The 15,763-nt window shown below is 37.5% G+C and overlaps 1 protein-coding gene across 3 annotated transcripts in view; it reads right to left on the bottom strand.

Moving 5' to 3' along the window:
* The window catches only part of KDM6A (lysine demethylase 6A), a 109,258-nt gene that overhangs the window by 43,084 nt on the left and 50,411 nt on the right, over window positions 1-15,763 (bottom strand). For 2 of the 3 annotated variants that reach the window (XM_079974486.1, XM_079974484.1), the window contains exons 7-15: window positions 11,258-11,312; window positions 8,258-8,292; window positions 7,217-7,310; window positions 5,049-5,175; window positions 2,658-2,756; window positions 1,950-2,169; window positions 1,281-1,415; window positions 690-839; window positions 111-206 (exon numbers count right to left, since the gene is read on the bottom strand). In XM_079974486.1, the coding sequence (XP_079830612.1) occupies window positions 111-206; window positions 690-839; window positions 1,281-1,415; window positions 1,950-2,169; window positions 2,658-2,756; window positions 5,049-5,175; window positions 7,217-7,310; window positions 8,258-8,292; window positions 11,258-11,312 (1,011 nt within the window). The remainder of the gene's footprint in view (window positions 1-110; window positions 207-689; window positions 840-1,280; window positions 1,416-1,949; window positions 2,170-2,657; window positions 2,757-5,048; window positions 5,176-7,216; window positions 7,311-8,257; window positions 8,293-11,257; window positions 11,313-15,763) is intronic. The other variant, XM_079974485.1, reaches the window with a different exon arrangement.

Raw genomic sequence — 15,763 nt, forward strand, 5'->3', positions numbered from 1 at the left:
TTAATGAAAGCTTGGAGGTATGTCAGAAGATGAGAAAAATATGATCAACTTGTGCTGCATGGACATATGTACTTTATGAAAAAATTACAATAGGCTTTCTGTAGATTTACCTGTAATTTCTGTGGTGTCAAGCACCAAGAATGTACTTGTTGTTGTACTGGAGGATGTGACATTGTATGGCCACTGCTCCAAGCTTCTAAAGTGTTCTAAGGAAAACATTAACATTAAAAATGTGAATATAATGATGAAAGAATTTATTAAAACTGTCCACTACAAGTTAAGAATATTTCCTTTAAAAATACTGCTATATATAATTCAGTATTGGTTAATATAATCATCATGGAATAAAAAGTAAAAGATAATCAACTGTGATGAAGAATTAAATAAAACCAAATGGTGGACTTAGAAGTTTATCAAAATTCATCTTAGTTCTTACAATATTATTAATGTGATGATTAAGCATTCTAAATATAAGCAAAGGTGGTAGACAAAATGGCATGATTCTCCCCCCTAACTTTTAGTATGCTATTGTTATAGCTACTGCAATGTTCAACTACTCCTAGTGCAATGTCACCATTGTGAACATTGCTATTCTGATTGTCATTTAAAAGAGTTATCTGAACAACAGACTCATACTCCTGGATGCCAGATTCTTGTAACTGAGTGGGGCTTTTTATGAGAATATATACCTTTGTTGGACTAGATGTTCTTTTCCTCTTGGCTGGACTGGACAGGTCATCTACATGGCTAGAAGGAATCATGTGTAGTGGCAATTGCTGTGAAATAGGTGTTTGACTGAGGCCTAGTACAGGTTCAGTATTTTGATGAGGTTTACAAGCCTAGGAATCAAAGGAGGAAGAAAAAAATATGGTTCTATACATTTTTAAATGTTCCTTAAGCTACATATCTTTTACCAGCTGCACATTTTAATAAGGGCTGTGTGACTATGCTGATCTCATTTATTGAAAACCAATTTCCATAGCATCAAAGGAGCAATGTGTACCTTTCATGGGGGTGTTTTTAAAACAAAAGTCTGCCGCAATTTCTATGTGGGATGAAATCTTTCTGATAATCATGAAAATCCACAAAGGTTCTAAATTGGTTCCCCCATATTTCTTCCAAATCACAGGGAGTCTATTCTTAATCTCCCTTTGCTAATTAGTCTTGTTACCACTGAAAACTAGCCCTGTGCTACAGCAAAATACGCTTGACTACTACAGATTGATTGAAAAGAACCCTTAAAAAGCTGGGCACCTGCAGAACATAACCCAACTTCTCACCTGCTGTGCTGTGTTCATGGCACCCTGCCTGGAGGTAAGCTCTGCGGGGATTGGTAGGCTCCATGCCTCCTCAATACTAGGAAGTAATTTAGTTTTATTCTGTAGACTACCTTGTGGTAGGTTACACAACTGAGCCTAGGAAAAATTATGTAAAAAGTAAATTTAACACACGCCTAATTTAGTAAGATCAAGTCCATGAAATCTTCCTAAATTCCGTATTCTACTGTGTCTTAGAAAGAATACATTTTAGTTCTGGGGTTTCAGAGAAGTGCTAAGGATAAAGAGGGTAACCAGAATATAAACCTTTGTGAGAATCAGAACAAAGTTGAGCTCTGATTTCAGAGGTCTCATTAGCGCTTTGGTTCTGAAACTGCAAACAAGAGCAAAGGATAGTGTGTGTATTCTCACTAAATGCTATGATAACTTAAAATGTAGACAACACAAAATATGCATAAATTATATCAAGGTAGAAAAAATACTTAAGAGAGACCCACTTAAAATGAGAAATTAAATGAAACTGCAAGCTATGATATGTTTAGAATGTATATGGAAACAGATCACACAATTCACAAAACAATCACATATTATATTGTGTCCTTAGTTTTTTTCATTCCTTCTCCCTACCCAGGTCAGTTAAATGTGTCCCTCTTCTTAGACCCAAGTTTTTACCTGTAAATACTTTATCCGTGCTGCAAGTGCAGAGGTATTACTACAATTTTTGCTTCTGGTTGCATTTAAGTAGCATTTAATGGCATCCTGAGACTGGTTGCAGGACTCATAGAGGGTGCCAAGGTCCATCCAAGCTGCAGCATGACCGTGGTCCAGCTGTACAGCACAGATATAGGCCTGTAATGCATCCATAGGCTGATTCTGCTGCTGGTACAGCACACTGAAGAGAAAGATGAATACAATTATCAATTTTAGATGACAAATATCACACCCAGCCCTTCGGTGTGTCTCAGTATACTAACCAAGCTCTTCTAGATAATAATAAATAAAAGACAAGTGCATGTTTCACATTTGGAAAATCCAGTAATACAGCTTTATAAATTGTATGATTTTTGGAAAATCCAGAAATTGTTCTGGAACCATCTTCCTGAACACAATAGCTGCAAAACCTTAATTTGCTACAATGGAATGGGTGGAAGCCACTCCAAAAAACTTATTTTAAACTGTGAATTATACAACTGTAATCCTTAGTCAATTACATCTAAAAATAAGTTTTAGTGCTAGCTTTTAAGAGTACATACTACACATTATATCTAGCAATAAGGAAAAATTAATAACTTCGTATTACAGTTATAATATCACTGGGGGCTTAAAGTTGTACTGCTCAAACACATGACTTTATTATGAGGGGTAAATGTAGTTACTTACCCTATAGAACACCATGTGTCTGCACTTGCTTCTGATTTATCAATAGACTGCCTATAAGATATAAAGGCATCCTGAACTTTCCCAATACTTGAATAGCACCTGCGGGGAAAGAAAATATGTATTTATCAATCTACATATCTGAAAACAATTTGGCAAAAGTTTGCCTTTAATATCAGTGGTTAACCTACATATTGCAAAAGCCTGCTGTCTCAATACGTATACATTATACTTCATATATTTAAACGAACTCCATTGGAATGTTCCATCTACTAAAGAACATTGTGAAAATGAAAGTAGCAAACTATCAATTTCAGGACAACCAAAACTGGGTCACTTCATGAAATACAAAAAGATTATCTTATTTCTCTTAGTTCTCTAAATATTATCTTAGTTCTCTAAATAGAAATTTAGTAAGTACGTAAGTAAGTAAGTAAGTAAGTAAGTAAATAAAGTGGGGGGTTTTTTGTTACTATGTTATATACTGTGTTTATGTATTTTTCATATTGTAAACCATCCTGTGATCCTTGGATAAATAATAAAATAAAATAATAAATAAACTACGTTTACAGTTTCATCTGTGATACGCTGTAGTCTGAAAACATACATGGATTTTGATATACAAGTCCCTGCCTTCAAATAAACAGCCTATTAGAACAGAGTAATTTTTAATATTAAATAAAAGGAATGACATGAAAATGCCAGGGATTGATAAATTCTAGAGTAATATTTACTAAAGTAGAACAGACTTTGCCACAATAGTTTATTTTTATCTAACAGTGTTCTTTCCAATGTAAGCACCCATGTTTTTTCAACAATAGTGCCTATACAAAATTAGCCATTCTGATTTATTTTTCAGTTGCTAAGATAGTGTAAAAATACCATCTTCAAATATCAGGTAAGGTAAAGGACCCCTGGACGGTTAAGCGTGTATGCTGGTATGCTTTCGAACTGCTAGATTGGCAGGAGCTGAAACAGAGCAATAGGAGCGCAGACTCAAACTGCCAACCTTCTGATTGGCAAGCCAAAGAGGCTCAGTGGTTTAGACCACAGCACCACCCGCTCCCTTCTTCAAGTATTAACACCATACAACACAGGAAGAAGCAGGCATTATACAACACAGGAAGATGTGGTAAGGCTAGAACAGGTCTGTCAAACCAACACAGCTCACTAACTACACACTGTGGCCTCAGCCCAGTATACCTGAAGGAGCATCTCCACCCCCATCGTTCAACCCGGACACTGAGATCCAGCTCTAAGGGCCTTCTGGCGGTTCCCTCACTGCAAGAAGCGAAGTTACAGGGAACCAGGCAGAGGGCCTTCTCGGTAGTGGCACCCGCCCTGTGGAACGCCCTCAGATGTCAAGGAAATAAACAACAGTCTGAGTTTTAGAAGACATCTGAAGTTTAGGAAAGTTTTTAATGTTTGATGTTTTATTGTATTTTTAATATTTTGTTGGAAGCCGCTCAGTGGCTGGGGAAACCCAGTCAGATGGGCAGGGTATAAGTGATGATGATGATGATGATAATGATGATGATGGTGATGCAAGGTGCTTTGACATCCCCTTTGTTTTCTGCATTCTCAAGCAGGGAGCAAAAACAATCTTATCAAGCTGGGAATTGTGTTACCTAGCGTTAATGTTGAGCTATGTATGGCTTGGTATCTTCACAGCTGTAAAGGACTGGGTTAGAACATAAAGAGGATACTAACAACATCACTTTGGGTAGATTACAAAGAACACAAACGTCTTATCTCCAAATAATGATCTAAATAATGGTTTTGCTGAAGTTATTTTGCTATACTTATAATGAACGTCATACATGCTAAGGTAAAGGTAAAGGTACCCCTGCCCGTACGGGCCAGTCTTGACAGACTCTGGGGTTGTGTGCCCATCTCACTTAAGAGGCCAGGGGCCAGCGTTGTCCGGAGACACTTCCGGGTCATGTGGCCAGCGTGACATCGCTGCTCTGGCCAGAGCCAGAGCCAGAGCCAGAGCAGCACATGGAAACGCCGTTTACCTTCCCGCTGGTAAGCGGTCCCTATTTATCTACTTGCATCCGGAGGTGCTTTCGAACTGCTAGGTTGGCAGGTGCTGGGACCGAGCAGCGGGAGCGCACCCCGCCGCAGGGATTCGAACTGCCGACCTTTCGATCGGCAAGCCCTAGGTGCTGAGGCTTTAACCCACAGCGCCACCTGCGTCCCTCATACATGCTACAAAGGCTAAATTATCCTAGCAATGACACATTTCCCCCCAAAATAATTAACCTCAGATAAAGTACTAGCTCTGTGGTTTTCATACTAAGATTAAATCAGACATTTGTTCTTTCAGGGTATGCATGTGTTAATATCGCAGACTTTCAAAATGTATTTAAATGGTATACCACCCATTTTTACCTTCCAAGGAAATACCAGGACTGCCCAGAATTGGGATCCGCCTCTAGAGACTTCTGGAGACACTGAATAGCATAGTTTTCCTTGGTGGCTTTATCTCCTAACTGATCCACTGTGTGATGCATCCACCCTAAAAAAAGAATATATACATATACATGGCTATTTGTATTTCAGTAGGGATGTTATTGCTACTCACTGGCCTGACATCAACTCATGTTGTCTAAACAAGAAGTTGTGATTAATTTTTTAATTAATTTTAAACAATTTATACTACTTAATTACAATCAGCTCCAAGAGGAGACTCAATACAATGAAATTAAAAATTATTTATGGCTATAAAATCAGAATTCAATTAAAAGCCTGCAGGAAGAAAGCAAAGTATTCAGTAGGCACCAGATATTCAACCTTAACTGTTAACTATAGTTTGAAACAAGCCACTGTTTTGAACAAATCAGTCACATTAATATTAACCCTAGTTTGTTGGTTCGGATGACACAAGTTGTGGTTCAGCAAAGAAGCAAAATCTTCCAAACTATTCCAAGCAGCTGTACCAGAGAAGAAAGTGAGGGGGAACATCAAAGCTTAAGGCTCAGTGTGGCTCACTTTAGTCGTGCTAAGCTATGGTTTAGCACAAGGATTGGAAACCTGCAACCTTCCAGATGTTGTTGCATACAAACTCCCACCTGTCCCAGACAGAATACCCAGAGGTCAGGGATGATGGGAACTATAGTTCAAAAACATCTGGAAGGCTGCAGGTTCCCCAATTTTGGTTGAGCATGACTTGCTAATGCAGTCATTGAGTGCCTACTGCATGGTTTTTAGAATTTATAAATCACATAGAATAACTTTTGTAAGCAGAGCAAATAAAAAACCCCACAGGTGCACAACCTATTACTGAAGTTAAGCCACTATACACATCTAATAAGGAGAGAGAAAAACACGTACTTGCTCATAGCTCAACACACAATATTGTAACAGAACACTCTTGTAAAGACCTTTATTGAATCAACCAAGCCAAGAATCCATTCAGCCCTATAATCTGCCTCTTAACCATGGTTACGAACTTAAAATTTGAGTATTAGGAACACCAGGAATATTAGGCTTCAATGGCTGGTGGCTCCTCCTCCTGATGCCACTACTTTGACTCTCCTTCCCCTTTGCGGCAAAAGGAGGAGGAGGAGCCAGCCACTGGAACTGGGGCACACTTGGCTCTGCACTTTGATTCTGTAACTTTCCGAATACTGGAGGGCACAACCCCCATACCAAAAATGTTTGGGGGCCCAAAAGGGCTCAGGCCCCAGGAGTTGGCACCCCTATCGCTAGCATTGAAAAGCAGTACAGCTAGAAATTTTAAGTAAGCAATTACATATTGCCAAACAGAACTTGCTACTGTCCAATTCTACCTCCTACTCAGTGAAGTCCTTGAAGTCAAAGTATAACCTCTGCTGAGTGTAACAGCTTTTCATATAATGGTCAGGTACAATATTCCCATAGAAGAGATAGCAAGCTGGGCAAACTGAAGCACTTCTGGCCTTTGTTAAGGCTGTCAGGTAAGGAAAGGAAAGTTTGTGTACATAATATCTGACAAATGGCTCTGAATTCGACCTATAGCCCACCAGACATATACAGCAACATTTTATTGCAGGTCCCATTTGTTTTAATCTGTTAGCATCTGAACTAAAAAGGAACTCCTATATTTAATTCTATGCAACTAGCAGCTAGAGGCAAACAGTAGCTAAAGGTAACTAAAGATAATCAATACTTAATGAAGGAAATATCAATTATCTCAAATATCAACACGTAAACAAACAGCAATTACAGCAGTGTTAAAATACATCCAACCTACTTTAAAAGCAGTAAGACCTGCATAAGACCTGGACTCATTACATCAATCCATTTCAACGGAGAAGTTAATTTTCATTATTAGTCTCTGTGTAAAAGTATAAACTCTTATAGAAGAAAATCTTTTGAAAATACATGTTAAAGTTACTTTAGGAAACTAAAAGATTCATCCTGTATCATCTGTTGCAACTGGAGTCATATCTGAACTGCACCTCTGAGCTTAAGGACTCAACAACAAAGTTCCATGCCACTCTATAGCCAGCAAATAGCTGTAGAAAACCATGTACAATAATTCCTTTTCCCTCATGTACCCAACTTCTTTTACATACCTAACTGCTGTAACACAGTTGCTTTCACTTGTGCAGGGAGATTTTCAGTCTGCAAAAGTTGTTCATATTCCTTCTTTGCCAAGTGATATTTTCTCTAAAAAGGAGCAAAGCATATTTATAAATGCTGGATTTTTTTACTGATAATCTGGATTGGTATTATAGTCAAAAACAAGAACATAAGTGAATTTTAATAACAATTAACATACAGCTGCAGAATACTGTTTTCACTGATAAATAAAACATCAACACAAGTATGATGAATAGTAGCTGCTGGTTCAGTATTACATAATAAAATATGAACATATTACTCTTGTGAGTGGCTGATCTATTAGCTATGATTTTGATAAAGGTGACCCTTTATTCCTATTTTGCTACATTAAGAAGGTTCTACTGTGTTAGTGTTGGTGGTATCTGATGTTTAAGATGCCCATAAGTGACTCCAAAATGGGGAAAAGCTATTGATCTGGGTTGATAAAGAATCAAAGCAAATTGACAAGAGCAACTAAATGCTGCACATTAAATAGGATTTCATAGCTAATGATATTTGGTTCTACTACTAGCTAATTAAGTAATCTTCAAACCTTGTCTCTTATGTGTTAGTGCTGATGGGGAGAGAAGATATATTTCATGACACAAACAAAATCCCTCAACTGAAAAAACGTCCCTTTTTATGTTTTCTGCCATCGTTTCTCCTGTCTGCTACTTTTAGACCACCTCCCCACCTGATTAGAGTGCCTTTCTCCTTCCCAAATTGAGTCCAGGCAATCACAAATTACAAAATGATTGTGAAGGTATATAACGAAACAGATATGCTGATGTAGTGATGTTACTAAAGGCAAACAAGGTTCACCCAGAGTAAGGGCAATGCTTCATGAGTAGGTGAACTTTTCTATCTCATTTCAAAAATCACTGATGGGAGTAGCTTCTCAATTCTGACAAATATGTTTGCTAAATCACATTTATTCAAGCTTAAGTCTTCTTGCTATATAGCATAGTTCTACCTTAACCACATTTAATAACAAAAAAGTATTATACACTTACCTGGGTTTCATATAAATGGGCAACGTGAAACCGAACTGTAAAAGCAGGGAAATTCAAGAGAATTAAGTACTGTAGTATATATGTATACACATCTGTTGGAACATTTATGTGTTTGTGAGTGGATGCTGAATGATAAATCAGGGTAGAAGAGAGTCTATACAGGTGCTAGATACTCAATTTTTAAAATTTATTTTATTTATTAGATCTGTATACAGCCCTATACCCATAGATCTCAGGGCAGTTCACAACGTATTTTTTTAGTTTTGTAAAACTCAACTTGATGCTAAATGTATCACTATCAACCACATCATTTGGCAGAAAGATGGCAGGCATGGGAGGCTGGGTATGGGAAAGTTTAACCCTTTTCCTCCTAGGCATAGTCCCATTAAAAATCACACAACCCCCATCTGCTATTAGCCCCAGAAGGAATGTTTCCATTAGCACAGGAACCTCCCTTCCATGAATAATAACAGGTCCTGGGGTACAATTTCCTAGTGGGGAGGAAAAGCCTCTCCTCCCTGTGCACTGTAGTCTTTACAAGCCACATTAAGTTTTGAAAAATGAGCAATATTCACAGATTCTTCGGAAACATCTGGTGGTCCTACACTAAAATCCTGCCCGTACTCCAAGTTGTTGTCTATGGTACAACACTGGTCATTTCCCAAAACATCAGGATACAGAGTGAAATCAGATAAATTCTTCAAGCTAATAGTAGTAATAGTAGTAGTAATAATAAACCAAGGAGCTACTAATGGAAATATTTGTGCTTGGACTTAATCTCTCAGTCTTGCAATATAGCCTGGATAATAAATGCATACATTCCGGACTGTCAGATATTTCTGAGTATATATAACTATAAATCACAACAGCTTTAAGCCAAATAGGTAAATTTCCTGGAAAAAACACTACAGATTCTGAATTTAATCCTAATAAAGAATTCTTTTCCTCCCTGTCATATTTCAGTCATTTTTTTCTCCACTGTTGCTAACACTCTTTTTCGTGAACCAAAATGAGTATTGTGGCATCTTGAAGACTAACCAATTAATTATGGCATAAGCTTTTGAAGAGACTGATTTTATTCTAGCAACCTGGAATCTCTGTCCACCATTTGAGAGCCAACAATATAGACTTAAAGAGTAACATGAGAATAAAAGACGTGTTTCCCTACTCTGGGGAGAATATAATCTAAAACTTGACAGTAAGGGAGACAAAAGGAAAGAGAGCCAAGAACAAAAAGAAGGAAAAACATCTGCCTGAAAAAGCACAATAAACATTTTTTAAAAGAAATTGGAAAGATAATAGTATGAAGAGATCGAGTTGAGAAGATGTGGTCTGTGATAAGAAGGAAGACGAGGAGAAAATGAGCAAAGACAGTAAAAATCTGCAGAGGTGACGAATATCATATACTAAATCTGAAATAACCAGCCAAATCTCTCTACAGAGCTCTAATTACTTTGTCATATGGTATAGGGGGTATAGGAATTTCTTCAGTAGAAGAAAATAAAAAAGCATACTGGAAAAGCCTAACATAGCCTTGAACCCAAACAATTGTAAACAAAGCACACAATCAAAAACAGCAGTTCTAACTCTGTAAACACCAATTTGGCTTTCCATTGGACAGTTTAGGGCAGAGCTTTCCAAGCTTTTAATGTTGGTGACATACTTTTTAGACATGCATCATTTCACAACATAGTAATTTAGTTTTACTAGCAAACTGGACATTAAACTAACCCCTTTCCAGGCCTGGGAGGAACATGGTGAGCGTTCGCGTGATGCACCAACACACTTATGCAGTGGCTTTCAACCAGTGTGCTGTGGCACTCCGGGGTGCCTTGAATGATGGTCGGGGTACTGCAGGCAACCCTGGCCTCTGTCCCTATTTCCTTCCCTCCCTCCTCTGATGCCCTCTTGCATCTCGGCTGACCAAAGGCTTGCACAGATGTTTGTTGCAGCAGCCCTGGCTACAAGCTCCACAGGCAAATGCTGCCTCTGGGGCTGGCCAAGGGGTGCTTCCCAGGCCCCTGTAGGGCAGTGTGAGGAGGAACTTCTCTTTGGGGAGGCAGCTGCAAATGCCTGGAGGACTGCAAAGGAGAGGATGAGGATACACTCCACCAGAGAGGGTTTTCAAAAAAAGGGTGAGAGGCTGCCAGCTCTGCAGACAAGGGGTGACATAACTGGGCTCCTGAGCCCCACTGGGGTGCCACAGAAGGAACGTACAGTGGTACCTTGGGTTACAGACGCTTCAGGCTACAGAAGCTTCAGGTTACAGACTCCTCTAACCCAGAAATATTACCTCGGGTTAAGAACTTTGCTTCAGGATGAGAACAGAAATCGCGCGACGGCAGCGCAGTGGAAGCAGGAGGCCCCATTAGCTAAAGTGGCACCTCAGGTTAAGAACAGTTTCAGGTTAAGAACGGACCTCCAGAACGAATTAAGTTCTTAACCCGAGGTACCACTGTAGTTGGGTCAAGGAAGCCATGGACTCAAAAAGGTTGAAAACCTCTGCACTAACATCTTGTGACACAAGTTTGGAAAGCTCTGGTCTAAGGAAAATATTATCTAGACAAATATGAAACAGTAACTAATTTCAAGCGTAATGGGGGAATCTAGTTGTTTTCCATGAAAAGTTTGCCTTCAAAAAAGAAAAGCCTGAAACTCTCCAACATGTTACAAAGAAACAGTTTTGTATTTAAACATACAACTACTTAAACCATTTAATATTTTAAGAATTCCATTTTAGTTATTTGCTGATAGTGATGCATTATTATTGTCAAAAGAAAATAATAAGTAGCTCCAGTGCACTAAACGCTACATGCATGCATGCATGCGCACGCACACGCACGCACGCACGCACACACACACACACACACACACACACAGAGTTCTCCTTAGACTGATAAGACAGCAGTGAAGTAGGAAAATGGATTAATCATGACACTAGGGTGATATAGACATAAATCTTAAAAGTTACTAAGAGCACAGATAAATTAAACTACTTACTTTCAGCATTGGACAAAGTGCAAGGGTTGCAGTCAACCAAAGCTAACTGAAAATGCTGTAAAAGAGAACAGAAAAATAAATGTTTTTCCCCCTGTAAAAAGATAAAGAAATGTTTGGTAGATATTCACTTTATATAGATTCAGTAGAAGATAAAATGATGCAAGCAATACGTGCAGGAAAATGTTAATGGCATACATCCAACCACTAAATGTTTTTATTGTATGTTACAGTGATGCACGTACAATGTATGTCAAAATCATAGGGAAACATAAAGCAATTAAAGGTTTATGTAGACAAAGTAAAATATAAGATTCAAAGAACTAAACGTTACAAAACTAAACCAAAAAATATGTAACCATTTCATAAAAACAAAACAGCAATGCTTATAAAATATATGAAAGGTCATAAAAGAATTCAACTGTTACCAGGGAAATGCTACAGTCAATGTTTGTTTTCAGGGGGGGGAAATTAATCATTTCATTATTTTTATACCCCACCCTTCCTCAAATTAGGAATATAGGGCAATTAACAACTAACTAGGCAAAACCAGGCAAAATAATGAAACTATCATAAAAACTATCATAATAAACTGCACCCGAGCTTACTAAAGTTGCAAGAAAGGAGATTCCAACTAAACATCTGGGAAAACTTTCTGACAGTAAGAGCTGTTCAACAGTGGAACAGAGTCTCCCTTGGGAGGCGGTGGACTCTCTTTCCTTGCAGGTTTTTAAGCAGAGGTTGGATGACCATCTGTCTTGGATGCTTTAGCTGAGATTCCTGCATTGCAGGGGGCTGGAGTAGATGACCCTAGCAGTCCCACTCAACTCTAAAATTCTATTATTCTAACTCAAAAATTACAATCAACAACAACAACAATTTTTTTATTTATACCCTGCCCATCTGGCTGGGTTTCTCCAGCCACTCTGGGCGGCTTCCAACAAAATATTAAAATACAATAGTCCTTCAGATATTAAAAGCTTCCCTAAACAGGGCTGCCTTCAGATGTCTCCTAAAAGTCTGGCAGTTGTTTTTTCCTTTGACATCTGGTAGCGGGCACCACTACTGAGAAGGCCCTCTGCCTGGTAGCACTAATTATCCAACAAATATCAAATTCAGCTCAGATCCAAAACACTAGAGAAATAAAAAATGTATTTAACCATTACCAAAATGTTTCTATTTTGAATGCCAGCTAGATTACAAGCAGCAAGGTGCCTTGCCACATGACAGAATACCCTGTCACCATGCTACCAACCACTCCAACAGATGGGACAAGTGGGGCTTCCCCTGTTGATTGTAATGCACAGTTGGATGCTACTGTGAAAGGCTCTCAGGTACTTGAGTCCCAAGTCATTTTGACTTCATATGCTAACAACAAATCCCTGAATTAGATCCGGTACCTCAGCAGCATTCAGTACAGTGCTTTGAAGGTTTCAGGTGACATGATCCCTCCTTGCGGATCCCAACAACAGCTATAGCCCACTGGAGACAGAAAACTTTGATCTCTAAAGTTTTCATCATCCCTGATGGGATATCACATTTCTGAACAAAAGGTTTGCCTACTGGAGTTCTCCTATATACTCAGTAATCCAACATTAATACTGAGTTTCATGATTCTAAAAATATGGGAAAACTCCATGTACACAATGAAAAAACCCTGAGCACATATGAAACATTTCCCTTTACAGAAGTTAATGGTAGGCCATTCATAATACACAACTGTAGATAAACTTGAGGGCCCTTTTTTATAGACACAAACATATGAAAAGCACATGAAATCATTCAAAAGTCCATATTAATTCAAAAAGTGTTATGTATTTAGCACTTATTTTTTCCTCGTTGAAACATTCAGGATTTTCAGAAGTAAATTTGATACTGCTAACATTTTAGACTATTAATAAAACTGCATAGTGGTATGTAATTTGTTAGCACAATTTAACTAACTGTATGCTGTTACCTTGAACACAAATCAAAAGAAAAATAGGAGCAATTAATTATGCAAACAATTCAAGGTTCAGGGTAAGTAACTGATACTCACCCACTTTATCAGAATGTCATAACAGAATGATACTTCATATTGCAAACATGCCTTCACCCTCATCATATAAATGAAACATCACCATACCAGGGTGGCAGTAATGTTTTTAAACAAGCATTTTTCATTCAAAAAAATTACGAAAGTGTTCATTAATCAAGGTAATCAACTAAACAAGCAAACCAAGAACTCCAATGGCATCACAATGCAAGATGAACTATAAAAACTAGTGCTAGAGCGACCAATACATGCATTCACAGTCTTACCAAAAAAAAGTCAGTTTTGTTGATGCACAGCTTTATTTTATTTCTCTTTTAAACAATAAATAATCAAACTAAACTGCTTAGAATTATTTCTACGAAAAAATTGTATGCTATCTCTAACTTGCAAATTATAAATTTGACTCATTGTGCATAAGCTACCCTTTTTCCAAGGCTCAAGAACTATAATGGCTGCAATACTATTTATGCTTGGAAAGATTTAAGGATGTCGATAGAGATAAAATTTCTGAAAACTCTATAAAACAAAACCTATTCCAAAGGACCATATTACAGCTTTTCAGATTCAGAAATAAGCAAGTCTGCATCTAGAGGCCTTACAAAAATACAAAAAACAAAAACCAATTACAGAGATAATTGGCACCTCATATAAAAAGAAGAGAGAGAAAGAGAAACCACCCAAAAGGGCACTGCAGATCTGTCAGTATTAAATAAAGCTATTTGAAAGCTGCATATAAATAACAAATGTTCAGTGTTGAATTAAGAGATGGCAGTGGGAGATACTAATGAAATGCAAACAAAATCACTATTTCTAAATTTCAGCTTCAAAATATTTAACAATACTGAAGTCTTTCTACAGTACCACTATATTCTGCACAATTTCAGAACAGCAGCATATCAAAAAACACAAAACATAACATTTGCCAGGACCATTTAGCATAGAACATGAAAAGCGATGTCGATGACCCAGAACATGAAGGTAGGTAATGCAAAAATAATAAAGAAAGCATCTATCAGAAAGCTGCATATTTAATTACTAAAGCTCATACATGAACCACCTATTCATCTTGAACAATCCTGCATATCTGCCCTACAAATTAAACACAGAAATTCCCTTCTGAAGTATTCAATAAAAAACAGCTATGTAGAAAAACAAAGCTTTTTTTGTCAAAAGGTTAACAGTTTACCGTCTCTAGCACTATAAGCAACAAATACATCACATTAAATATCCAGCTCCAAATCTCTGCAGCAAGCCGAAGCTACCAAACATCTGCACCTCGTACAAATATTGCAGTACTGAAGCTGGCTGCTGCTGTGTGAAATAGTTATTATGCAGGAGAGGCCACTGCAGTTCAGAGACGACATACAATACCTCAAGGCAGACATCAGTCTACAGAAAGTCAAATCACGAGTAAGAGGATTTACCTACAAGGCACTAATCTGAATGTTTATTTTTTTTAATTTTTTTTTTAAATTTTGACATAAATATATTTCACAAACATACAAAAGACAAAATGAAAAAGAAAAAACAGAAAAAAAGAAAAAAACAAACAAAAAAAACATGAAATACATACAACTTTGATGACATTGATCGACTTCCCTTTATCTCGATTTCGGAAATTATTATCTTGTTTATCTATCTGCTGTGTCTATTCCTTAATAAAACTTTTTACGTAGTAAGCATTATCTCATGCCTACTGTGATTTCTATAAGTACATATGTGTTTCTGATCAACATTTTAATTTTCCCCTTGTCTCTATTTCCATATATATCCTAAATTTATCCCATTCATTGTTAAATTTTGCACTTCTTTGATTTCTTATTTTCTGTGTCAATTTAGCCAGCTCCAAATAATCGGATAATTTAAGTTGCCACTCCTTTAGTGTTGGGATTTTTGGTGTTTTCCAGTACTGTGCTATGAGGGTTCTGGCGGCCACCGTTGCATATTGAAAAAAGGTTCTATCTTCTTCTTTGATATCCTTACCAATTATCCCCAGCAGGAAGGCTTCGGGTTTTTTAACAAACGTGTATTTAAGAATTTTTTTTAATTCATTATAGATGGATTCCCAAAATTTTTTGAGAATCTCGCACGTCCACCACATATGAATGAATTCGCCCTCCTTGCTCTTACATTTCCAACACAGTTTATCGCCCGTTCTATACATTTTATGTAGTTTTACCGGCGTTATGTACCATCTGTACATCATCTTATACATGTTTTCCTTTAGTGTCGTGCATGCTGAAAAATTCATATCTTTACACCACAATGCCTTCCATTTGTCAAACTCTATGTTGTACCCTAGGTCTACCGCCCACTTCACCATCACATCCTTTACTTCCTCGTCCTTGGTGTCCCACTCAAGCAACTGGTTGTACATTTTTGATAATAATTTTGTTTTACTTTCTATTATTTCAATCTGAAATCTAGATTTCTTGTCATTTATTCCGATCTTATTATCTTCCCTCCACATTGAA

Source organism: Podarcis cretensis, assembly GCF_951804945.1.
Source record: "Podarcis cretensis genome assembly, chromosome: 4".
Classification (NCBI taxonomy): domain Eukaryota; kingdom Metazoa; phylum Chordata; class Lepidosauria; order Squamata; family Lacertidae; genus Podarcis; species Podarcis cretensis.